This window comes from Mesoplodon mirus, assembly GCF_964341445.2.
Source record: "Mesoplodon mirus genome assembly, chromosome: 4".
Lineage (NCBI taxonomy): Eukaryota > Metazoa > Chordata > Mammalia > Artiodactyla > Ziphiidae > Mesoplodon > Mesoplodon mirus.
The window spans coordinates 35,195,124-35,223,094 of NC_138979.1; the positions used below are offsets into that span (position 1 = coordinate 35,195,124).

The 27,971-nt window shown below is 44.6% G+C and overlaps 2 protein-coding genes and 1 long non-coding RNA gene across 4 annotated transcripts in view; 1 reads left to right on the forward strand and 2 right to left on the reverse strand.

Moving 5' to 3' along the window:
- Positions 1 to 1,491: 1,491 nt before the first annotated feature.
- Positions 1,492 to 27,971, reverse strand: part of ADAMTSL3 (ADAMTS like 3) — a 394,591-nt gene continuing 368,111 nt past the window's right edge. The window contains 3 exon segments of the mRNA XM_082617479.1: positions 1,492 to 3,413; positions 20,343 to 20,557; positions 27,790 to 27,893. Of these exon segments, the coding sequence (XP_082473605.1) occupies positions 3,307 to 3,413; positions 20,343 to 20,557; positions 27,790 to 27,893 (426 nt within the window). The 3' untranslated portion in view covers positions 1,492 to 3,306.
- Positions 9,788 to 16,173, reverse strand: LOC309802170 (elongation factor-like GTPase 1). 2 transcript variants are annotated; one of them, XM_082617477.1, is made up of 4 exons: positions 14,971 to 16,173; positions 14,679 to 14,882; positions 11,994 to 12,061; positions 9,788 to 10,559 (listed from the first exon to the last, which is right to left on the reverse strand). In XM_082617477.1, the coding sequence occupies exons 2-4, from the start codon at positions 14,767 to 14,769 to the stop codon at positions 10,467 to 10,469; spliced, it is 252 nt and encodes an 83-aa protein (XP_082473603.1). In that variant the 5' UTR covers positions 14,770 to 14,882; positions 14,971 to 16,173; the 3' UTR covers positions 9,788 to 10,466. The 2 variants fall into 2 exon arrangements, with proteins under 2 accessions (XP_082473603.1, XP_082473604.1); XM_082617478.1 differs by having other exon boundaries at positions 15,560 to 15,625.
- LOC309802172 lies at positions 20,474 to 27,874 on the forward strand. The gene is made up of 3 exons (XR_014293744.1): positions 20,474 to 20,551; positions 20,692 to 20,892; positions 22,420 to 27,874. It is a non-coding gene; the product is annotated as an uncharacterized lncRNA (long non-coding RNA).

Sequence of the window (27,971 nt, forward strand, 5' to 3'; positions counted from 1 at the left end):
GGTAAAATCCCAAAATGTTGACATGTAAAAGACAGAATATTTGGGATTTCATCACACTGTATATGAGAGTGGACCCAAGCCTTACATTAGTGTTTACATTGTAAAATCTGGACTTTTTCGGTGTCCTTGCATAGTTACTAAAGATAACAAAATATTTCAAACTGCCAAGAAAATAGAGGGGATTTCCTAGAAAAATGTATCTGAGTTAGAAATAAAGTTGTAACTTTTCCACTGTCCCGATAATGCTGTCCACTCCTTGTAACCTACGTAGGCCTTAGAGGAGGAAGGAAGGGAGGGAGGGAGGGAAGGAGGGAAGAAGGGAGGGAGGGAGGGAGGAAAAGGGAGGGAGGGAAGGAAGGGGAGGGAGGGAAAGAGTCAAGGAGAGAAGGAGGAAAGGACAGAAGGAAAGAAAGAAACGAAGGAAGTACACTGTTGAGGTAGCTGAGGTGTCCCATTGCTTCTCTTCTGTGTGGCTCAGCCTCATTAGCTTAACACGGTCTTACAAGTTACTGTAAAATGGTTGAGTTTTGTCTACGTCAAGGGACCTTGGAAACTCCAAGGCCTGTAGCAAATGAAGGGGAATTTCAATTCCAGCACCATGAATGTTTTCTAGAAAGACTCACTGCTAATCTTGAAGCACTATACACTTGACCCTTGCACAGTGTGGGAGTTGGGGCGCCACCCTTCCCCGCCATGGAAAACCCAGGTATAACGTGTAGTTGGCCCTCGGTATACTCAGCTCCTCCGTATCCGAGGTTCCACATCCACATATTCAACCAACCTTGGATACTGCAGTATTTACTAGTCATAGAAATCTGTGTATAAGTGGACACAAGCAGTTCAAACCCATCAGCTGTATAAGAGAAGGAAGCTATTAAACGCGGTTACTCACCAACCACTGCTAAAAAGTCTCTCTGTGCAGACATCTCAAATCCATGGCTAACCTCCTCACAATGGCCAGAAATAAAAGTGTGCTCGTGCCTCCTGCTCCTGCTCTCCCAACTACCACCCACTTCCACACCGGCTTCAGGCTGTCCATTTGAAACTTCTTGCCACTCTTTCCTGCCCTTGACATTCTTTTAGGTGTGATTCACAGGAAGTAAATGACTGGGATGAGGCAGTGAGAATGAATCTCTGTGTGATCCGCTCTGAATCCTGTAACCCACACCCCAAAGACAGCCCAGGGCACTGAGCCCAGCAGCATTGCTCCTGGACTCAGAGAGGCAGCCAAGGTGACCATACGCAAGGCCACCAGAACCCGAATGCAAATAAGTCACCTGCCTTTGTAAGGATGCCACTGAATAATCAAAGTACATTTATTTCTGAATTCCTAGTCAGGATCGTGAAAGAGAAATAGTAACTCTTAGGTGATAGAAACAGTAGTAAAATACAGTACAGAGGAAGGTCATTTGAATGAAAACAAGACAAAAGGTAAAACAGCAAATGAAAAATAGCAACTTTAAATACAAAGTGAAGCAGTTTAATAACAAATTTTGTTAATAAGAAAAATACATGTCCCCTGTCTTTATTACATACTGTACAAAATAAAATATTGCACCTTTAAGTCATATAATAAATATATACAAAGAGTATTGTACAAATGACCTCTCTTTTAATTTGAAAAGCCTTCAGCAATCAAGTGTGATTGATGATGAACAGCTCCCAGGCTGGTGTGTCCTCGTCACGTTCCCGCACACCGGTTTCCCAACCACCAGACCCCTCCACGTCCAGTAGTGCTCATCCCAGTGTCAGTGAGGCTGCAGTTAGAACAAGAGGCCTGGTGCTCAGGATATGGCAGAGAGACTCAGCAAGCTTGTCCACAGACACATGCAAAGCCAGAACGCACTGCTTGCTTAGGAGTGACCAGGGACTAGGGCCAGCACACCTGCTTCAGGTCACTTTGCTGCCGACAGGCTATAGGCAACATGCGCACAGGCAGCTGGGACCCCGGATAAAGAAGTAGGACCACTTATTTGGGGTTGTGGGCCATCCGAAGCCATGACTGGTAGAATGTAAGGTAAGAGCCCCCTAACCAAATCAGCTTTAGAACTTACAATTAAATACTAGTTCCCAGCTCCTTCAGCAGCAACATCTTCTCCTAACTTTACCTCCGCCCTGACGCCATCACTAATGCCAGCATTGGCACGATCCAAACACAAACCAATTCTGACCTAACCTTAATCCATAAAGCCAACTCTAGCCTTAACAATAAGTTAACCTCCATTTTTCTCACCTAACCCAAGGCTAAAACTAAAATGAACCTTAAACTTATTCACCAAATCCTAACTCTAACTCCTCATCCTAACTGTACCTTCCAGCCTAACGCTAATTCGCTTTGGATTTACGGACAAATCAGTTCAAATTAAAAGTTATTTCCTGTAAACAGCTCTTTTCAGCTATCATGTTTCAGAGTTAGATTACCTTCTCACAATTTTTCCAAAATAAAAATCCTTAGGGATACTGTCTTATGCATAAATTCGGTCTAACAAGGCTTTGGCTTTTCTGTTTGTGTGCAAGAGAATAGTGCTGAGAAAAGTCTCATTCACAGCTCTTAAAAGAACGCTTTGAATATACTTCAAAATCAGTAGAAGAGGTTAACTTTCCGTCTCCTTTAATTTCCAAGATGCCTCATTTGGTCACAGGTCGATTTCCATAGTTGTGAAAATGGCAGCCATGTTTACTCAGTGTTTACTTCCCTAAGTTCTCTAAGAGCAAGGACAAGATGCCATTCTCCCAGGATGCCTGGATCAGTCAGGGTCACAAGCCTGTCCAGAGTGATTGTCTCCTTTTCACGTTTAGTAAGGGTCCATAAAAATGCCATTAGAGCCAACATCTTAAGAACTACTGGCCAGAGCTTCTCAAATGTAAATGCCTTATACACCTGTTGCAACCCTAAAACTGAGAGAAGTCATCAGTTGCCGTGTTTGCCAAGCCCTCAGGATGTCGTACTCTGTACTAGTCTATAAATCACAGGAAGAGGCAGCTCGTGACAATGCACAGGTGATCTTGGTGATTTCCTGATTAGAAGGACAGAACGAGGTCCCAAGTGCAGTGGCGCACCTGCTACGGTATTTTATGTTAGTCCTGGAACGTACCATTTACAAGAGCTGGAATTAAAAAACCGGCCATGGGGAAATGACAGTACCCAATTTTAATAGTGGTGATTTTGCATTGACTTCTGTCTGATTGTAGAACCTAGAGGGGTTTTTGTAAAGAAATATATGTTTTTGTGCCAGCTACATGGGGAAGAGAGCTTTTACATTTTGCTTCATCTTCACAGCGGCATTAGGACCCCCCTGCAAAGTTTTATCCTTCTTGACACGATTGACAGCACCTTTGTTTGTAGAGGTCTAGCGAACACAAATTAAGATGCTTTACAAACGTACAGTGGTGAGTTGCGTCTGTGCAGCCTCCTGCAAAAAAAAAAAAAAAAAATCCATTGAACACATAGCTCATTAGAGATCTAGTTACAAAAAGAAGTGCATGATTTTATGAAAAGCGGAAACTGAGATCACAGAGGGAAGTGAAGAAGCTAGGCTTGGGTTAGGGCCACTGCTTGGCACTGGAGTCAGAAGTGCCCTGGACTCACTTCTTAGCTGGGCCAAGTGGCTTCTCGATGCCCTCAGGGGACATCACAGCCCTTCAGGCCACCTGCTCCTCCCAGTGCTGACAGCAGCACTAGCTTCTGGGGTGTCATGAACCCCAGGGAAAACTTACCAAAGCAATGGACCTCCCCCTAGAAAAATATATATGATTACATTTCCCACATAACTTCAGGGCATTTACACACCTGCCCAATCCCATGCAAGGAAGCCTTGTCTGTGGGGCTGAAATTCCAAGGCAGAAAGAGGCTGTGGAGAGGCTCCCAGTGCTCGTTAGAAGGCCACCGACCACCCTACTCAGTCAACTATTCTTTTCTCTACAGGACACCAAGTTGCACCCACATCAAAGCAGCTACTCTCCTGATGTCCCAAGACACCACATCCGTTCAGAATGGCCCTGCGGACAAGACCCTGACAAGGTTGGCTCCATGCGGTCCGGTTTGCACAAGGCTTCGGGGTGGTCGCAATACCTGAGATGGGTACGTACTATCACAGGAAGGCCCCAGGTAGTGCCGCCAGGAAGAGGGTTTCTTTCCCGGCTCGCAGCGTCTCTCAGCCACCATCTTGCAGCTCCTCGTGTGGACACCGTCCAACTTCCGAGACTGGTAGCCCTGACCACAAGCTGACGTACCAGGGCCTCCAAGGGCCTGTGTGCCAACATGCATCACAAGCCCCCCGACGAGCGGTTCCTCCAACAGGTGGGTCTGAAATGAGAAAAACAAACAAAAAGGTGGACAATGGGAGAAAGTGGGGTGTCACTTCTTGCTGGGATCAAGCCTTTTACTGTACTGTACTTTCAGTATAGCAAAGGCTTGACAGTTATGACCTTATTCAACAGGAAACTCATCTGCATTGTTCCTGGCTGACTAAGCAAAGTGGTGGAGGAATCACAACCTCAATAGAGGCAAGCAAACCACGTGTTTCCATGAGCCTCCGGCACCACATCAAGGCACGCACCTCAAAAGACACAGTCTCCTGATGAGCTGGAGCAGATCGATTTAGGCAAGGAAGAGAAGAATGACACATTTGTCAACAAACTGTAAGCTCCGTTTATATAAGCACTTGAAATATATTCTGGTGTGAGTATGAATTTGTTTGTGAGCAATGTTCTCCACTAAGAGGAGCGCTCTAGTTTACATTTAGGACACACTGGGCTTCCCTGGTGGTGCAGTGGTTGAGAGTCCACCTGCCGATGCAGGAGACACGGGTTCATGCCCTGATTCGGGAAGATCCTACATGCCACGGAGCATCTAGGTCCGTGAGCCATGGACGCTGAGCCTGCGCATCCAGAGCCTGTGCTCTGCAACGGGAGAGGCCACGGCAGTGAGAGGCCCGCGTACCGCAAAAAAAAAAAAAAAAAATGAAAATGAGCTATCACAAGTTACGGAATTTAGCGCTTTTGTCTGTATGGGAAGATGCTAGAGTCTGGGCTTACCGAAATCATTCCTTTGATGTGCACCTCCACGATCTGGGGCCAGTGTCTTGTGCTTTCGCATCCTGAGTCTCCCCGGGTGGTGCACCATTAGGGCGGCCATAATGGAATGGCTTGATGGCTGCAACATCTTTTGCTTACTGATATGGCAGGCAATATTTTACTTCACAATGCCAACCTTAACAGTAAAAACAAGCAAAAAAACAAACCAAGACAAAAACCAAAGAGTAGTAGCACTTACTGAGCACAGACCTGTGAGGTAGACACTATTATCAACCTCATTTTACTGAGGAGGAAGCGGAAGTGTACAGAATGTTGTACAGCTCACTGCCCTGTGCAAATGCCCACCCCGGATCCATGATCTGTGCGTTGGAGGAGAGGTGGGAGGTATGGTCACACCGTGAAACAAAAGAGATGCCTCGGAACACGTTCTCAGAAGAGCCGTGGATACCGTAGTCACCTTGACCTGTCTTCCAGTGCCGTAGGCACCTTGACTCTGGCGTGAGCTCTTCCTATCCTTCAAAGGAAGAGCTTGTGCAAGAGTCATCTGTCCCTCAGGAGGCAGCAAACTGATGCTAGAATAACTAGGAGGAACTTGATCCAAGAAATCTGCTTTATGTCAATTCTTGATTCGCACAAAGTGAGAATTCACATTGGGAATTTTATCCTTGTTTATTAAGTACTCTCAAGCCTTTAGCCACTCCTAGAGAAAACAGAGTCATACACTTTCATACCTAGAAGAAACGGTAGAGATCATCTAACCCTAGATCCCTCTACATCAGGGGTCCTTCACATTTCAGTGCCACGGATCCCTCCGTAGTCTAGAGAAGCCTATGGCTCCCTTCTCAAACAAGGGTTTTAAATCTATAAAAATAAAACATACTTGATTACAAAGGAAGCCAATTAATTATATGGAAGTACAGTTCCTGAAGTAGTTTTCAATGTGTGATGTAGTCGTAAATTTGCTTCTCTATCAACACACTAAATTATAGGATCTGCTAGTACAACTGATTTTGAAATGGTGATGAATGTAACTGCTGTTCTGGATGCCTGCCACGATTTTCATGGCATGTGAAAACAGCTGTGATTTCTATTGGTAACAAAATCACAGGTATTGCTACTACTGATATACGTTGTGGCCTGCATTTTTACAATTGAAGGCAATACTCAATTGCCGTTAGAGCTTAGTGACAACGAGGATGTAATCCTTTTCCCATGCAAGTCCGTGGTTCCCTTGGAGAACCATGGGGCTCAGGTTAGGAACCCCTACTCTGCAGCATCCTGGTGGCAGCTCGAACATCTTGAGTGACAGCGCACTCAGTATCTCCAAGGTGTCCAGGTCCTAGTTCAGTCTCCTATAATCATTATGAACTTTAGGGTCAGATAAATCTAGAAGCAGTCCCAGCTTTGTTGGCATGTTAGTTATGTGACCATAGCTATTTAATCCTGTGGACATCGCTGTCTTCATTGCAAGAATGGGAACAAGATGACAATTACATTAGAAAACATGCAAATGTCTCAGAGCACAAAGAGCACATAGGTGATTTAGCAATATTTTCTTCCCTTTGGTTTCAGTGAGTTGAAATGCACCTTTTTGAAGTTTCCGCCTAATTTTGCCCTAGCTCTACTCTTTGGAGCCACACAAGTCATGGCTCCTTACATACTTGAAGACGGCTCTATCCCACCCCTATGTTGGTTGTCTACGTGGTGATTCTGTTGCTTCTCTGAGTAAAAGAAAATCTGAGCGTATGGCTGGGAGTTATCTGTGCTGCTGCCCATTCCCAGAGAGACGTGTGAGGGCCCTGAAACAGTCATCATGTTAGGATCGATTTTTCCTCTGGAAGGCACTTCCTGTAGGATCTGTCCTACCCGTCCTTACTAATACGCTCCTGGAGTATTTGTTCTTAGGTGGTTCACGGGCACGTGGTCAGAGTGCTCTGTGTCTTGCGGTGAAGGATTCCGCAGTCGGCAAGTGGCCTGTAAGCGCACGAGAGCCAATGGGACTGTGCAGGTGATGCCTCCGAGAGCATGTGCCCCCAGAGAGAGGCCTCTGGGAAGAAGACCCTGCTCCACTCACCCGTGTGTTCAAGGGCTTATTGAACCAGGGAACCAGGGAACGCCGACAAATCTAGTGTTTTGCTAGTATGATCATTTAGTATAATCATCCAGTCCCCGTGGTCCAACCCATGCATCAAAACAATGAAATTAAAAAGGAGACTTCCCTGGCGGTCCAGTGGTGGACCTCGCCTTCCAGTGCAGGGGGTGCAGGTTGGATCCCTTGTCGGGGACCAAGATCCCACGTGCCTCGCGGCCCAAAAAACCAAAACATAAAACAGAAGGAATATTGTAACAAATTCAATAAAGACTTTTAAAATGGTGCACATCAGAAAAATAAAATAAACCCATGCATCAGGGCCCCTCCGCATGGGGGAAGAGGAGAGCCCAACTGCTGCGTGACAGTCATGAAACTCAGCTGCACGGGGACCTTACCACACTGCGCACAGGCTGGTTCACGGGACCTTCTTATCCTTTTATGGGCCCCTCTGATGTAATTAACACAGGCCGCAGAGACCAAGAGTTCCCGTCGGCCCTTCTGAAAATGTTCGGGGATGTTAGTGCAGGAAGGGATTCGACACTTTCTGCACTTCTGCCCCGCAGTGCAGCAGTTGTTGCTGCTGGGAGTCATTGTGCTAATTCTCTTAGGTCACTTCCCCTCTAGTTGTTCTGATTAATTCCAAGCACTACATGGCTACACACTTGTCTAACTGGAAAATGCACAGCCCCAAGTCTGTGCAGGGACGATGCAAAGCAGAGTGTGATACATCTCTCTAGAGCATCAAGTTTATTAACTAGAATTGGAAGAACCAAGGAGTTCTTGGAACAAGAACTCTCCCCCTCCCCCACCAACACGGAAGACAGAAGAGTGGGGGAGGGGAGACGTGCCCCAGGAATGACAGTCCAGTCTCTGAAGTCTGAAGTTTCACCCAGGTGGGGGTTGAGGGGTGGACCTGCAGCCACGGTGGCCTCTCTTTCGGTGGCCCGGGCTGCTCCGGACCATCCTCTGAGCTGGCCAGGGTCTTGGATACGATGCTTCTGAAGACCGTGCAGAGAACACAGTCATCTTCAACTGGACCAGGTCCCAGGGCGTGCGGCGGCCTGACCTTCCTGCCTCGGGTCATCCATGGGGTTCAGGTGGTTTCACTTTATGACGACGCCTCAGCTTGCAACAAAGGTGTTTAGATATGAAGTTGCAGATTCTCCTAGCCACCCCTTGCTTTTTCTGTCTGTGGCCAGAGGGAGTGGATGAGGACATACTCTCAGGCTGCCCAGCGTGGGAGGACCTTCCAGTGTTGGACACACCCGGGGGGCAGCTGGTTCCCTCTGGGGCTCCAATCCTGCTGCTGGTGGACGGGGATGTCCCAGGGCCACACTGGTCGGCTGGGCTGGGGGTGGCAGTCCTCGACTCCAGGCTGGGTGGGGGACAGGCAGGCTCACTGGTCTTCTGCCCTGCCTGCTGGTCTTCCTGCAGCTGCCCATTTTCTCCCTGGTAGAGCCATCTGGCTTTCAGGGTGGACAACTCGGGGCTTAAAGAAGCCTCAAGTTCACTGCCACTGAGGTCCCCGGAAGAGAAGGGCCTCACAGTTATGATGGAGGACCCCACCATTGGTTTCATGGAGCTCACACTGCCTGTTCCTGGGTCTTGGATCTGGTCGCAAGTCCAGCCCAGAGTCCTCACCATGGTCACCTCCGGGTCCTCTTCACAGGGTGGCTGGAGTGGCTCCTTCTGGCCCATGTTCACCCATGGATGCCTCATGACGTCAGATAAGGTGCCTCTGTCACGGGGGTTGAGGGCAATCATTTTTTGTAATAGAGCCCTTATCTCCAAAGACAGGTAAGGTGGGATGGGGTATTGCCCTCGTAGGATTTGCTCCCGCATCTCCCGGACGTCTTCTCCCACAAAGGGCCGGCACGCAGTTACCATGCTGTAGAGAACTACACCCAGGCTCCACACGTCCAACGCAGGGCCGCTGTAGCTCTGCCCCCGCAGCAGTTCCGGGGCAGCATACGGGACTGTGCCACAGATCGTGTCCAGTATGCCACTCTCATCACACTTGTTGCTGAGGCCAAAGTCTGTCAGTTTTATATTCATGTTGGCATCCAAGAGGAGGTTCGGTAGCTTCAGGTCCCTGTGCACGATGCCCCTCTGGTGGCAGTGCTGCAGGGCGGAGACCAGCTGCTGGAACGGGCGTCGGGCCTCCGCCTCTGTCATACGGCCATGGTTCACTAGGTAGCTGATCATGTCCCCCCCACTGAGGTACTCCATCACGAGGAACATTGTCTCCTCCGTGTCAATCACCCCCAGCAGTTTTACAATATTGGGGTGATTCAGATCCTTCATACAGCACACTTCCCGGTAAACTGCCTGGGAAGTTGAGAAGCTCTGATGACTTTTCTTAATGACCTTCACAGCCACCTGTGTCCTGGTCAGAATGTGCCGGGCCAGCTTCACTTTAGCGAAGCTGCCTTCACCAATGGTGTGGAGGATCTCGTACTCATCAATATGAACCTCCTTGTCAGCAGAGTTGGCTGTGAGGCCCTCCATCATGGTGACCTGCTAACTATGCTGACTGACAGCACTAACTAGCAGTGGTAACTGCCAACTCCAACTAACAATGCTAACTGTACTAACAATGCTAAGTATGCTAACTCTACTAACAATGCTAACTGTACCCACAGCGCTAACTAGTACTAATTACACTGACTATGCTAATAACATTAACTATACCAACTACGCTAACTATACCAACAATACAGACCATGCTAACTGTACTGATCTAGCAGTACTAACTAAAATTAGCATAAAAATGAGAAAAAGAGCAAAGGAAGAAAGCAGAAGAAATGGAAAAGAAACAGCAAAAAATTGAGACGAAAACATTTAAAACTAAATGAAATGATAAAGAGAGGAAAATAAAGAAAAATGAGAAAAAGGCAAAGAACAAAGAAAAATGAGAAAAATAAAAAAGAGTAGAGAAAAGAGGAAAAAAATCAACAAAATGGCAGAAACAAGGAAAAAACAAGCTAAATGTGGGTCCACGGCCATCAGGTTAACAAAAGCAGCTTTCTGGGCTCTAAGGACCAAAAACCTGGGCCCAGCTGGGCTCTTTTATACGGTTTTTGTGACGTACATCACAGTGGTGCACTCTGAGGTCAGAGCAAGGAATGGACCCATCACAGCTGGGAATAAACCACAGTGGTTTTCTGACTTTTTGAGTTCAAGGCCCCTTTACACTTAGGAAAAAGGATCCCAAAGAAATTTTTCTGTATGTGTGTTATTAGATATTGGAATTCACTTTGTTATAAATTAAAATCTGTAGGGTACTTTAGTGGCCTTTTTATTTCTAGTTTGAAAATGTGTAATAATTTTAAAGACCTCATAATGCATTTGCATAATGTAGTGAAATGGCACTGGATTTCATAGTGATCCCTCGGACCTGTTCATCCTCTCTGCTGTCCATGTACCTTAACTGTAAAAATGCAACATATGCATCCATATTTCCCAATGAATTAAAATGTAATATTAAAATGGACTGATTTGGATTTTTGTTTTAAACACTTAAACTTTTAGGCTTATTGCCATGAAGCTGTTTGTTATGTCCCATTATTACCTTCTTAATCTCTGCAGCATTTTTCTTTCCTAGTACCACTTATAAACTGTCTACATTGCTAGTAATTTTTTTTTAATTAATAGACTTTATTTTTTTAGAGCAATTTTAAGTTTATAGAAAAATTGACTGGAAAGTAAAGAGGTTCCCAAGCATGCCCTCCCCTCCTGCACACACAGTTCCCCCTATTACTTACATCTTATATTAGTGTGTAGTGTGGTACATGTTACAATTAATGAACCCATATCGATACATTATTATTAATTAATTATTATTAATTAAAGTCCATAGCTTACATTAGGATTCACTCTTTAAATGTATTATGACGTGTCCACCATCACTGTATCATATTTGTTAGCTGTATTAATCTTTTTGAAGAACAAACTGTGGCTTCATTGATCTTTTCTACTTCATTAATTTATGGTTTATTATTTCCTTTCATCTACTCACTTTAGAGTTATTGTACTTTTTCTCACTTCTCAAGTGGGAAAAATAAAAGCACTTTATTATTTCATTCAACCCCGTTTCTTTAGCCTTCTGTAGACAGGATCTTGGGCCACTTCCCCACCCAACGTGCCTCAAATGCCCCAGGCTTCCTTCGGTCTCTTAGGTCTACTAATTTTTTAATTCAATTTTGCTTCTCTATCCCCTCTTCTCTATATTACCAGTCACCTGATAAATCCTGCTGACTATATCCTAAATTCACTGAAGGGAGGAACATCTCTGTCTTTCTACTGCAAATAAATTACTCCAATTTCTTTCAGTTCACAGCTAGAAAGAAAGGTCTCTATCATTTCATTTCCTCAAACATGATCTTCATCATGACCCTCAGGCTTCAGAAGCCTTCCTTTGGTACTTAGGTTAGCCTTCAAGGTCTCTGTAATCTGATACATTTTTTCTACAGGCACCTTTTTCTCTCTCAGTATAGGCACACGATCCACTCAAATCAAGCACAACCCACAAATTAGCCTTTATGCATTTTATCCACAGTATTTCCCACTGTGAAGCATCTCTTCCACCTGTGAAATTTTCCACAATCATGCCAGGTTATCACCTGATGGGTTGCAAAAACTCATTCTTGCACTTATAAAATATTAATATAAAGTAATATAAAGCAATATAGAAATAACTTTTTCTCAACAATCTATTTTATCTTGCTAAATGGATTGGCAGCTTCTTAGATGCATGAACTAGGCTTCATACTTTTTCGATCTTTAAGAACACAATGAAGGACTCATCACGTTGTAGATTTGCTAATACTTACTGAAATGCAAGTATATATCAAATATAACATACCTTGCCTGCCAGGCGGCTGGAGATGATGCCATTGCTAGATATAAGACAGTCAGCCAGAGTAGTTTTTCCTGTTAAAGTAACAATATTAATTTAAATCGATTTCTTTTTTTAAAGGGTGAGGTAGGTAGATTGTATCGACAAATTTAACATCTAACCATAGAACTGGTTTAGCAAATATTTCCTATTTACCTATACTAAGTGAAGTGAGATACAACGGGCATTTTAATTAGAACTTTGAATAAAATATCATCTGGAAGGACACAGATTCCAGCACTCCACAGTGCTGTAATCTGTATTGCCAACCCTGCGGATCAACCTCACTTTAAAATCCGTCATGCAACTTTTTTTTTTTAAGGACAGTAAAATTTTTTTTAATTGAGGCATAATTTACACAGAGCAAAATGCACAGACTTTTCAGTGATAAGACAAACCACTGTGCCAATCAAAATATAAAACATCTGACAAACAACTTTTACAGTTACTCAAACCTGTCCGACAAAGAATTTGATCAAGTTTATTGTAATTATTACATCAGTTATCAGATATCCATAACTGTGTCCAGGCCTATAAACTTAAACTCTTGACAGCTCAGCATGACAAAAGGATAGCACAGCAATCATTTTTTCCTCTGAATGATATACTGGGTAAAACATCACCAAAAGACAATGGAACATTATCTTTTGCCATATTTCCCCATGTATGGCCTCAGCTGGCTTTGGCCAGTTAAACTGTCTGAAGAAAATACCCATTTGGCAAAGAAATTCATGAAATTTACCCATATCTCCTACTGGCTGCAAGCCAATGGAGGGCATCAGCTACACTGCAGTGACCAATGCTACCTAGTATCCAAACATAAACCCAGGAATCTACTCTAATAATAAAAGAAATTCTTAGGATACTCAAGTACGCATTTAGACCTTTAATACTGTATTACGTGCTTGTCATGTAAATATTATGTATTAGCATATAACCCCAGAGCGTCCCTTTCCTGCTTCCAATGGAGTAGAACATTCTAAGTACGGTGAGCATATATCCCCCCAAATGCAAGTGTCAAGAAAGCAGGGACTCTGCTTTATTCACAACTGTATCCCTAGGACCAGAACAAGGCTTGGCATATAAGAAACATTCAGTGAATTATTTGTTGAATGAATAAATGAATCACAGGTTTTCCAGGATAGTATTATCTTAACATACTTCTAACTAGTAAATTTTAAAGTAATTTGCTGTACACACACATGCCACTAACTTGCCACGTGATTTAATTCACAAAGCAAAAAAAATACTTTTGTCACACTTCATGTCCTCAAAACGTGAGCAGCATAATTATAGAAACTCATGGGGTAGGGTTAGTCACCAGATTTGTATACAAAACTCATCCTCAGTTGCCTTCACCTACAAAGTGATCCATCACCTCCCATTTTAGTTCCCGTACTACTTCACTTCAACTATTATACCAATGGCAATAGCCACCTAACCTCTTTTCTGCCCTTCAATCCATCCTAAACACTTCCACTGGACCATTCTTACTAGTGTAGTATTTGATTACAACATCCCTGCTTTATTCTGTTCTCCCAGTGGCTCCCTATTACCTAATAATAAATGCCAATGATCGTCTTCATGATAAAGCCCATACCTGCCGAGGGCTTCTCCTTGTCATCATTTAATCCTCACAATGCTATAAGGTAGGTTTGCTTTTTATTCCGGTACACAGAGGCTGTATACTGAAGCTCAAAACGGCAAAGGAACTTGAAATGGAGTTTTGAACTCAGGTTGTCTAACTCCAGAGCTGGAGCACTTAACCCATATCCTAGTGCCTAGCTGGCATGAAGGGCTCTTGAACATGCAGCCCAGCCGACCTCTTCACTTTTCTCTCTTACTCCCTCACCTTCGGGATGGTGTATGGGTTTTATTTCACACTCCCAATCCTATCACTCTGCTGTGGCTACGTGAACTAAGAAGGAGTCTGAAACCAAGCGCGGGCTTAGCAGGAGGCAATGCTGTGGGATGAAAGCAATGTCTGTGAGAAGCTAAGCACCATGCATCCCTCCCCCCTCTCATGTCCCGTGCGTTGGTCACGTACATTTCATTCTCCCCTTGCTGACATTATTCCCACTTGAAATGTGTGTCCCCATCTGCCATCTTGAATCACCCTTCCGGGGTCATCTCTAACACTGTTACAAAGCCCTTTTCTTAACCCATTACTAGCTTCCCGACCCTCCAGCTCTCTCAACCCTTAGAGTCTACTTTTTGCCTGTCTCATGTTGTGCTGCCTCAACCCCCAAATCACCTCTCTATATAGCTGGGCTGGTGCTCTGTGCGTAAATCTCTACCTTCTGACATAGCTAGCAAAATACCTCGAACTTAGCAGATGTTCAATAAACATCGGACGAGTTAAACAGAATCACATAACACAGGTTCTGAGGACATTACGTCAAGGCTACAAACGTGTTATATTACAAAGCCATTTCAAAATACTTGACAAATACTTAAAAACTCAACTTCTCGTTTAAAAGACAACAAAATATACTACATAGAAGAATAACAATCACTAGTTAGCTGTGTTCCTCCCACAGCAAACTTTTAAAGGAAATAAGACTTGCAGCTTAGCAAGCATCACTCCACTGACACATGCGGAGACGCACCCCCTTAATTACTGAAAATAAGCCATTTAGAAAGGATTCTTACCATGGTCAACATGAGCCAAAACACAGATATTCCTGATGTTAGCCGTGTTCTTCTGGAGTTGAATCATCTTATCCAAACTATTGAGCACCATGGTCACTTATTTCCTGTGACTAATAATTCAACATGTATTCCAAATGGCTGAAGATCGGGGCGTTAAAAGATAAGAGCTTCTACTGCTGGGAGCTGACAAGACTTCTCGAGTCCCTTAAAGTAAGAACCCAACGGATGCTTACTGAAGGGACAGACCCACCCAGGCCCAAGTCCAATTTGAGCACTTCAACAAATACTGTACCACGACTGTACTCGCGGAGTTTACTCATCCTTCCGGATCGGCCATTTGCGATGAATCACAAAGCTCGTAGGGGTTGGGTGCACAGTGACACCTGGAACTCTGCCCCGTACTCGGTACTCGGGCATTATTTCTCCAGGTCAGTGATTACATACTGGAAGGGTCTTATGCAGGAGGGAGAGAAGATGCCGACATCTCTCTCTTCCCCTGCTCGATCTTTCTCCAAGCCTCTCCTATCACTCCCAATTGCTTTCACTGGAGGTAAAACACCCAGCTTCCCGACTAAAGTTTGGGCTCACGTGCAGGTGCACTGAACGTCTTCCATTCCTTTCCACAGCGGGGAAACAAAGAAAAAACAAACCCTCAACTCTACATTCCCTTTATCCTCACTCCCTTTTTCTTTGAGGATCCCGGGTCCGCACTGAGAAACGGCCGGCCCGGCCCGGCCCGGACACTACGCTCGGACGGCAGCCGCTCTCAGCCCAGGCTCGCCCCTAGCCCCGTCCCCGCCCTGCCGCCGCGGCGACCCGGGACCACCACTGCCTGGGGTTGGCGGAAGAGGACGCCCGGACGCCTGTGGGCCCGCACTTACAGGCTCCCGCCGCCCAGCCAGCCCAGCTCGAATCACAACGCCGACCGCACCACCCGCAGAACAAGCGCCCTCACCTCCGCGTGCACCTTACGCCCGCGCGCCGGGGGCGGGACTGAGAACGCACGACCTTTGACCCGTCTGCGTCTCTGGCGCCGCCGGAAGCAGGCTGAGCGTCCGTTGGCCGCGCCCCGCCTGTTACCTGGACTGAGGCCGGTGCGGTGGAGTTGCAGAAGCTTCGGCTGCGGAGGAGCTGTGGAGCCGGCCCCGCGAGCCGGGAGCATGAGGACCTGGTGTCTGTGTCAGATTTGTACCTGCAGGTAAGAAACGGCCGGTGTGGCGGCCGCCGGGGCTTGGAAGCGAGCTGGGGTCTCGGGGAACGGAGCCCTCAGAGTGGCCGCCCCGCCAAGGTGGAGGACGCGGGCCCAGCGACGTCCCACTTATCCCCGGGTCCGCAGATGCTCGCTGCTCACCCGCCAGCTACCGCGGGTTAAGCAGTTCTGCTTTGTCGGCTCCTATCCAGGGGCGCAAACTGAAATGCTAATGGCGCCAGGCGAATGATATACGCCTGTGTAGCAGCGGCTGGATGTCCGGCTGCCAAGGGTGGAGACCTGATCCGACGGGGAGAGTGTATAGCCACAAAAAATTTTTTTTAATTTATTTATTTTTGGCTGTGTTGGGTCTTCGTTTCTGTGCGAGGGCTTTCTGTATCTGCGGCAAGCGGGGGCCACTCTTCATCGCGGTGCGCGGCCCTCTCACACTATACATGAGAGTGGACCCAAGCCTTACATTAGTGTTTATACTGTAAAATCTGGAGTTTTTCGGTGTCCTTGCATAGTTACGAAAGATTACAATATATTTCAAACTGCCAAGAAAATAGAGGGGATTTCCTAGAAAAATGTATCTGAGTTAGAAATAAAGTTGTAACTTTTCCACTGTCCCGATAATGCTGTCCACTCCTTGTAACCTACGTAGGCCTTAGAGGAGGAAGGAAGGGAGGGAGGGAGGGAAGGAGGGAAGAAGGGAGGGAGGGAGGGAGGAAAAGGGAGGGAGGGAAGGAAGGGGAAGGAGGGAAAGAGTCAAGGAGAGAAGGAGGAAAGGACAGAAGAAAGGAAAGAAAGAAAAGAAGGAAGTATACCGTTGAGGTAGCTGAGGTGTCCCATTGCTTCTCTTCTGTGTGGCTCAGCCTCATTAGGTTAACACAGTCTTACAAGTTACTGTAAAATGGTTGATTTTTCTCTTCACCAAGTGACCTTGGAAATTCCAAGGCCTGTAGCAAATGAAGGGGAATTTCAATTCCAGCACCATGAATGTTTTCTAGAAAGACTCACTGCTAATCTTGAAGCACTATACACTTGACCCTTGCACAGTGTGGGAGTTGGGGGCGCCACCCTTCCCCGCCATGGAAAACCCAGGTATAACGTGTAGTTGGCCCTCGGTATACTCAGCTCCTCCGTATCCGAGGTTCCACATCCATATATTCAACCAACCTTGGATACTGCAGTATTTACTAGTCATAGAAATCTGTGGACACAAGCAGTTCAAACCCATCAGCTGTATAAGAGAAGGAAGTTATTAAACGCGGTTACTCACCAACCACTGCTAAAAAGTCTCTCTGTGCAGACATCTCAAATCCATCGCTAACCTCCTCACAATAGCCAGAAATAAAAGTGTGCTCGTGCCTCCTGCTCCTGCTCTCCCAACTACCACCCACTTCCACACCAGCTTCAGGCTGTCCGTTTGGAACATCTTGCCACTCTTTCCTGCCCTTGACATTCTTTTAGGTGTGATTCACAGGAAGTGAATGACTGGGATGAGGCAGTGAGAATGAATCTCTGTGTGATCCACTCTGAATCCTGTAACCCACACCCCAAAGACAGCCCAGGGCACTGAGCCCAGCAGCGTTGCTCCTGGACTCAGAGAGGCAGCCAAGGTGACCATACGCAAGGCCACCAGAACCCGAATGCAAATAAGTCGCCTGCCTTTGTAAGGATGCCACTGAATAATCAAAGTACATTTATCTCGGAATTCCTAGTCAGGATCGTGAAAGAGAAATAGTAACTCTTAGGTGATAGAAACAGTAGTAAAATACAGTACAGAGGAAGGTCATTTGAATGAAAACAAGACAAAAGGTAAAACAGCAAATGAAAAATAGCAACTTTAAATACAAAGTGAAGCAGTTTAATAACAAATTTTGTTAATAAGAAAAATACATGTCCCCTGTCTTTATTACATACTGTACAAAATAAAATATTGCACCTTTAAGTCATATAATAAATATATACAAAGAGTATTGTACAAATGACCTCTCTTTTAATTTGAAAAGCCTTCAGCAATCAAGTGTGATTGATGATGAACAGCTCCCAGGCTGGTGTGTCCTCGTCACGTTCCCGCACACCCGTTCCCAACCACCAGACCCTCCATGTCCAGTAGTGCTCATCCCAGTGTCCATGAGGCTGCAGTTAGAACAAGAGGCCTGGTGCTCAGGATATGGCAGAGACTCAGCAAGCTTGTCCACAGACACATGCAAAGCCAGAGCGCACTGCTCGCCTAGGAGTGACCAGGGACTAGGGCCAACACACCTGCTTCAGGTCACTTTGCTGCCGACAGGCTATAGGCAACATGCGCACAGGCAACTGGGACCCTGAATAAAGAAGTAGGACCACTTATTTGGGGTTGTGGGCCATCCGAAGCCATGACTGGTAGAATGTAAGGTAAGAGCCCCCTAACCAAATCAGCTTTAGAACTTACAATTAAATACTAGTTCCCAGCTCCTTCAGCAGCAACATCTTCTCCTAACTTTACCTCCGCCCTGACGCCATCACTAATGCCAGCATTGGCACGATCCAAACCCAAACCAATTCTGACCTAACCTTAATCCATAAAGCCAACTCTAGCCTTAACAATAAGTTAACCTCCATTTTTCTCACCTAACCCAAGGCTAAAACTAAAATGAACCTTAAACTTATTCACCAAATCCTAACTCTAACTCCTCATCCTAACTGTACCTTCCAGCCTAACGCTAATTCGCTTTGGATTTACGGACAAATCAGTTCAAATTAAAAGTTATTTCCTGTAAACAGCTCTTTTCAGCTATCATGTTTCAGAGTTAGATTACCTTCTCATAATTTTTCCAAAATAAAAATCCTTAGGGATACTATCTTATGCATAAATTCGGTCTAACAAGGCTTTGGTTTTTGTTTGTGTGCAAGAGAATAGTGCTGAGAAAAGTCTCATTCACAGCTCTTAAAAGAACGCTTTGAATATACTTCAAAATCAGTAGAAGAGGTTAACTTTCCGTCTCCTTTAATTTCCAAGATGCCTCATTTGGTCACAGGTCGATTTCCATAGTTGTGAAAATGGCAGCCATGTTTACTCAGTGTTTTCTTCCCTAAGTTCTCTAAGAGCGAGGACAAGATGCCATTCTCCCAGAATGCCTGGATCAGTCAGGGTCACAAGCCTGTCCAGAGTGATTGTCTCCTTTTCACGTTTAGTAAGGGTCCATAAAAATGCCATTAGAGCCAACATCTTAAGAACTACTGGCCAGAGCTTCTCAAATGTAAATGCCTTATACACCTGTTGCAACCCTAAAACTGAGAGAAGTCATCAGTTGCCGTGTTTGCCAAGCCCTCAGGATGTCGTACTCTGTACTAGTCTATAAATCACAGGAAGAGGCAGCTCGTGACAATGCACAGGTGATCTTGGTGATTTCCTGATTAGAAGGACAGAACGAGGTCCCAAGTGCAGTGGCGCACCTGCTACGGTATTTTATGTTAGTCCTGGAACGTACCATTTACAAGAGTTGGAATTAAAAAACCGGCCATGGGGAAATGACAGTACCCGATTTTAATAGTGGTGATTTTGCATTGACTTCTGTCTGATTGTAGAACCTAGAGGGTTTTTTGTGAAGAACTATATGTTTTTGTGCCAGCTACATGGGGAAGAGAGCTTTTACATTTTGCTTCATCTTCACAGCGGCATTAGGACCCCCCTGCAAAGTTTTATCCTTCTTGACACGATTGACAGCACCTTTGTTTGTAGAGGTGTAGCGAACACAAATTAAGATGCTTTACAAACGTACAGTGGTGAGTTGCGTCTGTGCAGCCTCCTGCAAAAAAAAAAAAAAAAAAAATCCATTGAACACATAGCTCATTAGAGATCTAGTTACAAAAAGAAGTGCATGATTTTATGAAAAGCAGAAACTGAGATCACAGAGGGAAGCAAAGAAGCTAGGCTTGGGTTAGGGCCACTGCTTGGCACTGGAGTCAGAAGTGCCCTGGATTCACTTCTTAGCTGGGCCAAGTGGCTTCTCGATGCCCTCAGGGGACGTCACAGCCCTTCAGGCCACCTGCTCCTCCCAGTGCTGACAGCGGCACTAGCTTCTGGGGTGTCATAAACCCCAGGGAAATCTTATCAAAGCAATGGACCTCTCCCTAGAAAAATATATATGATTACATTTCCCACATAACTTCAGGGCATTTACACACCTGCCCAATCCCATGCAAGGAAGCCTTGTCTGAGGGGCTGAAACTCCAAGGCAGAAAGAGGCTGTGGAGAGGCTCCCAGTGCTTGTTAGAAGGCCACCGACCACCCTACTCAGTCAACTATTTTTTTCTCTATTGGACACCAAGTTGCACCCACATCAAAGCAGCTAATCTCCTGATGTCCCAAGATAGCACATCCATTCAGAATGGCCCTGCGGACGAGACCCTGACAAGGTTGGCTCCATGCGGTCCGGTTTGCACAAGGCTTCGTGGTGGTCGCAATACCTGAGAGGGGTACGTACTATCACAGGAAGGCCCCAGGCAGTGCCGCCAGGAAGAGGGTTTCTTTCCCGGCTCGCAGCGTCTCTCAGCCACCGTCTTGCAGCTCCTCGTGTGGACACAGTCCACTTTTCGAGACTGGAAGCCCTGACCACAGGCTGACGTACATGGCCTCCAAGGGCCTGTGTGCCAACATGCATGACAAGCCCCCGACGAGCAGTTCCTCCAAAAGGTGGGTCTGAAATGAGAAAAACAAACAAAAAGGTGGACAATGGGAGAAAGTGGGGTGTCACTTCTTGCTGGGATCAAGCCTTTTACTGTACTGTACTTTCAGTATAGCAAAGGCTTGACAGTTATGACCTTATTCAACAGGAAACTCATCTGCATTGTTCCTGGCTGACTAAGCAAAGTGGTGGAGGAATCACAACCTCAATAGAGGCAAGCAAACCACGTGTTTCCATGAGCCTCCGGCACCACAACAAGGCACGCACCTCAAAAGACACACTCTCCTGATGAGCTGGAGCAGATCGATTTAGGCAAGGAAGAGAAGAATGACACATTTGTCAACAAACTGTAAGCTCTGTTTATATAAGCACTTGAAATATATTCTGGTATGAGTATGAATTTGTTTGTGAGCAATCTTCTCCACTAAGAGGAACGCTCTAGTTTACATTTAGGACACAGTGTAACTCGCAGTGAGAGCTAAGAAAGACCTTTTGGGAAGAGGGATCTCTCTCTAGCCTCCTTACCCTTTAAAACAGAACAGCAAGTTAATGCCCTCTGTTTTGTTGTTGTCAAAAAGGGTCCACTGTATCTGTATATTTATTTGACAGTCATGTGCCAGAGAATTTTCCAAATATTTTACATAGATTGACTCCTTTACTCCTCACAACTACCGTACACAGTAGCTACTTAATATTTTTAATTGAAGTATCATTGATTTACAATATTATATTAGCTTCAGGTGTACAACGTCGTGATTCAATATTTTTATTCTTTATACTCTATTTAAAGTTATTATAAAATACTGACTATATTTCCTGTGCTGTGCATTACATCCTTGTACTTTATTTATTTTATACCAACTGGTTGACACCTCTCAGTCTCTTAGCCGTGTCTTGCCCCTCCCCCGTGCCTTTCCCCCCACCCGGGTAACACTAGTTTGTCTCTGTATGTATGAGTCTGTTTCTGTTATAGTCATTCGTTTTATTTTTTAGATTCCATGTATAAGTGACAGCATATGATATTTGTCTTTCTGTGTCTGACTTGCTTCCCTAAGCATATATACACTCCAGGTCTATCCATGTGGTTGCAAATGCAAAATCTCATTTTTTATGGCTGAGTAATATTTCGCTGTATATGTACCACATCTCCTTTATCCATTCATCTGTTGATGGCTACTTAGGTTGTTTCCATATCTTTCCATATCTATTATAAATAATGCTGCTCTGAAAATAGGGGTGACATATCTTTTTTTTTTTTTTTTTTTGCGGTACGTGAGCCTCTCACTGCTGTGGCCTCTCCCATTGCAGAGCAACAGGCTCCAGATGCACAGGCTCAGCGGCCATGACTCACGGGCCCAGCCGCTCTGCGGCATATAAGATCTTTCCAGACCGGGGCACAAACCCGTGTCCCCTGCAGAGTCGGCAGAGAGAGTCGGCAGGCGGACTCTCAACCACTGCGCCACCAGGGACGCCCAATCTTTTTGAATTTGTGTTTTCATTTTCTTCAGATTTACACCAAGGAGTGGAATTGCTATATCATCTGGTAGTTCTCTTTTTAACTTTTTAAGGAATCTCCATACTGTTTTCCATAGCAGCTGTACTAATTGACATTCCCACTAACAGTGTACAAGTGTTCCCTTTTCCCATCTTCAGCAACATTTATTATTTGTTGACTTTTTGACAACAGATATTCTGACAGGTGTGAGGTGATATTTCATTCTGGCTTTGATATGCATTTCCCTGATGATTAGTGATGTTCAGCATCTTTTCATGTGCCTGTTGAATGCCCTCTGATTTTTGAACAGATATTTACCCTGGAGGGTGAGCCACCTTAGTGGACCCACTTTGGGGTATCTGCTCTTGTTCTCTCGGGCAGGGTTCCTGGAACTGATGTACTTGTACCACATGAGAATGTCTCCCCATCCCCTAAGATGACTGGAAGAGGGCCCTAACCTGAGCTGGTTCAATCACCGTCTTTCTCCCAGGAACTTGGAGGTTGCTGGAACAAGACATATAAACCTGAAGGCTGGAGTAGTGGTGGCCATACTCTGCCACATGGGCCAGAGAAGTAGAATAAAATAACATTCAGACAGAACAAAGAAAGAAGCAGAAACACACGGAGCTGCAGAGCTGAGAGGAGAAATAACTCCTCATTTCTTGGTTACAGTCCTTCCTGAGGTCTCACAGCATTATCCCTTTGGATCTAGACATTTTTGTGTTCCTATAAAAGGCTCCCTATCAGCGCACATAATCCATAAGGAGTGTTGAAACACCACTGGAAATGTAATAAGGTGGAGAAAATTCTGATCACCTGAACTTCTCTAAGAGACTATTACACATAGTTGGAAGCAATACTTTGATTAGCCAGTAGGGGGAGACTCTATCAAAGGGTTTACTTAATACTGTCCCATCAAACTGTTTATAAGGTTTGTAAGAGGAAAAGGGATGAGGGTGTCCTGTTAACTGCAGGGTTTTTGTTTTCTCCAGTGGGTATGAACCTTAGGGGGCTAAAAGTTGAGTTGCTTTGGACAAGAGGGCAGAGACTGAGTACTCTTCAGCCATCCCCTATGCAGAGATCAGCTTTTCTACTGAAAACAGTTGAACAAAATATTCCAAGGATACTCAAAGAAGACATTTTAAAAGATACCAAATTGTTCTATGTGAGAATGGTGGTCCTATCTTAATAAGAAATCTCCCACCCTCTTTGTATAAGTCATTCTAAGTTGACTTTTGTTGTTTCCAGCCCAAAGGACCTTAACTAATACAGCCTCTGTTTCTGCTTTGTTAGAAGACAGGGCCAGTGGGAAGTCAGAAGAAACTATTTAGCTTCCTAAATATGAAAGATGAGGGGGGCACAAGGAGCTAGAGACCAAGGCAGATGCTGAAACCCAAGAGGCTGGTCATTGAGGACCCAGTAAAAGAATGCACAATCGGTCCAGCAGAGAGCATCACTTCCTTCCGGGCAGGGATGGGACTGGGGATGGGGATGCCTGAGCTAGGGGGACACAGTCTGGGCACCAACACTGTGCACACAAGTGGAACTCGTGTTTTTCTATGCAAAACATGAAAGTAGAAATGGCAGCAGAAATCATAACAGTAACCCTGTTTCTACTAGTCTTTCTTAATTTCTCATTCCTATTCAGTCCATCTCTGCTCCTACCTCAAATAACCCATTTCATCATCAGCCAGATGGAACTACTGATTCTGTAGGGCAGTAGATTTCAAGTCTGGCTTGCTGTCAGAGGTTTGTAGGCAGCTTTAAAAAGACGTAGATTAGGAAAGAATTAAAAACAAAAGATAAACAAACGAACAAAAGAGATACAGATTGCCAGGTTCCACTCCCTCCCCAAGATTCTAATTCATTAAGTCCCAGTTGAGGCCCAAGAATGTTTAAAGACACTTCCCAGGGAATTCTGACTCATGGCTGAGGTTAGGAATTACCTCTTTGGGGAACAAACTCTGTGGGTCCTCCAGCACGTCCTCAGATCCCTGTGTTGTCTTCTTGCCATAATGTGGGCTAGTTTACCCTGATAATTCTCACTCCCTTTATAACTCTTTTCAGTGGAAGCCACACCTCCCAAACCCTTCCCAGGGCCAATAATAGAGGCTAACAGATGGCCTGCTCACCACTGATTCTCTACCAGTGGCCACTAATAATGTTACTCCTTGTAACACACCCTCTAATATTTACTGAGGCCGTACTATGGCAACTGGGGGTCTCCAGCCCACCCACTGCATTGTAAAGTGAGATCTAGTACCTCATCTACCTTCAGCGAGCCCACAGGAAGCATGCCCAGTCAGCAGAAGAGGTCTGTGGGGGAAAATGAGGCCAGAAAACTGCAAAAGAGACCCACAGAAGCTCTCTAAACTAACCTAGTCCTTCTTCTGTAAACCACCAGATATTTGGGGGAAATTAACAGCATGAAAGAAAAGTACTAGGACACTAGTATGAAAAGCTGAACAGCCAACCCTGGAGGAAGCAGAAACAACAGAGAAAATGAAAGGCAACTTGACTCTTTTCCCCCTTCAGGTCTAGGAATTTTTCTTCTATTACTTCTTTTATGTCTACCCTTTCAGTTCATTTCCATATCTCTTTCTCTAAAACCCCACTTAATCAGATATCCTCGTGATAGATCCTTCCATGCCTTTTATCCTCTCTATTCTATTTTTTGCTTCTTGTTTTGGTTGGAAAGTTCATGGCATATCCAAGGGACTGAAAGAAGGACAGTGGCTGGAATACAAAGAGTGAGACAGAGTGAGGTCTCAAATGAGGGTGTGCAGGGAAGTAGGACTTGACCGTGCAGTATTTTATAGGGCACATTGTGGATTTTAGTCAACCTTTTCCCTAAGAGCAAGTGAAGCCCCTAAAGTGATGTTAATCTAGCAGGGAGATGGGGTGCGGTGGTGGTATGATCAGATTTGCCTTTTGGAAAAGATTACTCTGGCTGCAGTAGGGAGACTGGGTTGGAAAGGAGCATGGATGGATGGAGGGAGACCAGTTGGATGGCTTGGCCAGGGGTGATGCTGGTAAAGATGGAAAAAGGTGGATGGGTTGGAGAAAAAATACAAAGAGCCAAAAGTCATATAAAAAGTAACCAGAAAAATACAAATTACAATAAGATATTTTTTCATCCTTCAGATTGGCAAAATTTTTTAAATACTGAAAAACCTACATAAAGTTGATGAAAAGGGGGACTCTCATATACTGTTGCTATAGACATTTTGATGGTTATTTAGTAGTGTCCAAATGAGCATGTCTGTCAATTCAAGTCCATATCTAAAATTTATCCCATAAGAATATTGCCCTTTGTGCATAAAGATGTTCCGGGATGTTTACCGCAGCATTTGTTTGTAATAGCAAAAAAACTGGAAACAATCAAATGTCCATTAGCAATGGAGTGAGGTAACATTAAGTACAACAATTCAAAAGAATAAAGTGACTCATGTACTCGGATGGGAAAAGGTCTATGATGTATTGATAAGTAGAAAAAACAAGTTTCAGAAAAATATGTCCAGTATGTTATAAAGAAAGCTCAAACCACGTAGGTGTTTGTAATATAAATATATCTTTGAGTGTGCAAAGTAAAACATCTGGGATGATACCTATCAATCTGTGTGTGGTCTCCCATCTTCTGAACAAAATTGGAAGCTGGGTTTTCTGTTGAGAATAAGGGCAGCTGTTCCAGACATCTTCCATTCGAGGAGAATGGTTCTGGCTGGAATTGTTTTGGGAATAGGAAATGCAGCTGACCCTACATTGCCAAACCTTACTGAAGGCTCAAAATAGAAACAGAGCCAGTTGTCAAGGTCATCTCATTTTCTCCAGCAAGACTCAGGATGTGGAGGAGGAAGGAAGAGCCATAAAGTGAGCATCTTCTATGACCAAGGCTGCTTAAGTGCTTCACACTAAACCAATTAATCAAAACTTCCCCCAAACAAGATAACCTACAGACTAGGAGAAAATATTTGCAAATGATGCGACTGACAAGGGCTTGATTTCCAAGATAAAGTAAGAGCTCATACAACTCAACAACAACAAAAAACAGAAAACCCTATCCAAAAATGGGCAGAAGACCTAAACAGACGTTTGTCCAAAGAAGAAATACAGATAGCCAATAGGCACATGAAAAGATGCTCAACATGGCTAATTATTAGAGAAATGCAAATCAAAACTATAATGAGGTACCACGTCACACCAGTCAGGATGGCCATCATTAAAACGTCTACAAATAACAAATGCTGGAGAGGGTGCGGAGAAAAGGGAACCCTCTTACCCTGTTCGTGGGAATGTAAGGTGCAGCCATTGTGGAAGACAGTAAGGAGGTTCCTCAGAAAACTAAAAATAGAATTACCATGTGATCCAGCACTCCTACTCTTGGGCATATATCCAGAGAAAACTATAATTCAAAAAGATACATGCACCCAATAGCCAAGACATGGATACAACCTAAGCGTCCACTGACAGATGAATGGATAAAGAAGAAGTGGTACCTATATACAATGGAATACTACACAGCCATAAAAAAGAATGAAATCATGCCTTCTGCAGCAACATGGATGCAACTAGAGATCATCATACTAAGTGAAGTAAGAAAGAGAAAGACAAATACCATACGATATCACTTATGTGTGGAATCTAAAATATGACACAAATGAACCTGTCTTTGAAACAGAAACAGAATCACGGACATAAGAGAATAGACTGGTGGTTGCCAAGGGGGAGGAGGTTGGGGGAGGGATGGAGTGTAAGGCTGGGGTGAGCAGATGTAAGTTTTTATATATAATGGATAGACAGTAAGGTCCTACTGTATAGCACAGAGAACTATATTCAGTATTCTCTGATAAGCCATAATGGAAAAGACTATTTAAAAAAAAGAATGTCTATATGTGTATAACTGAATCACTTTGCTGTACAGCAGAAATTAACACAACATTGTAAATGAACTCTCCTTCAATGAAAAACAAAACTAGCATAATTTCACACCGACAATAATACCCCATTGTGCAGACTAGGAGGTTAGGTAGTCCAAGGTTACACAAGAAGAGAGTGGTAGAACTCCAAATTTCCCCATTAGTGTGCCCTCTTGGCTTTCTCCTCACTTTCTCTGGCTGGAGCACGCTGCTCTGGGGTGGTGGAGTCGCCAGACGGGAGGGGTCTGGGTGACCTCTAAATGACCTCAGGGAACAAAGTTCTACCCCTAAATCATCTATCAGCTCAGACTTTTATAAAAGAGGGAAGCATTTTTTTCTTGTGTAAGCCCCTTAACAAGATAAAAGTTAATTTTATTCTCTGCTAAAGTAAATTTTATTCTCTACTAATAACGGTGGACATTATTCTGTGCCAACGTCCTAATCAAACACTTCCTAAACAAAGGAATAATGTAGTTCATAGAAAACACTAGGTTACAGATTTAATCTGTAAGCATAAATGAAATATTCTTAGGCTTCATCAACTTTGTACATAGAGGGAAAAATACCTGTCTATTCTCAGTGCTACTTTTTCCTTTCTCTTTGGGGTGTCTCTATATGTTGAACATCCAAATAATTTGTGATGATAAATAGTACATGTTAACGAGTATTTTGGTATAATACATACTATTGAGGATGGCACCATGAGAAATCATAATTTAGTAGGAACTGTCCATTATGAGAGGTGGTATAGAGGACAGATGATGCCACTTTCAGGCGGTCATAGTCACTACTGAGGTGGCAGAGGTTGTGTGCTGCCCTAGGGCGGGGCCGGTACCTCCTGTCATCACAGCCGGACTCAGAACGGTTGGGGTGTTGACAAATTATATGATGCTGCTGCTGCTGCATCCTCACAGCGCGACCCAGGCAACGTCCAGGACACTGGAACAAAAGCACAGTGCAGTATAAACAACATCGTGAGCTCATGCATGCTGGGGTTCCAAAACCATGTGCTGCAGC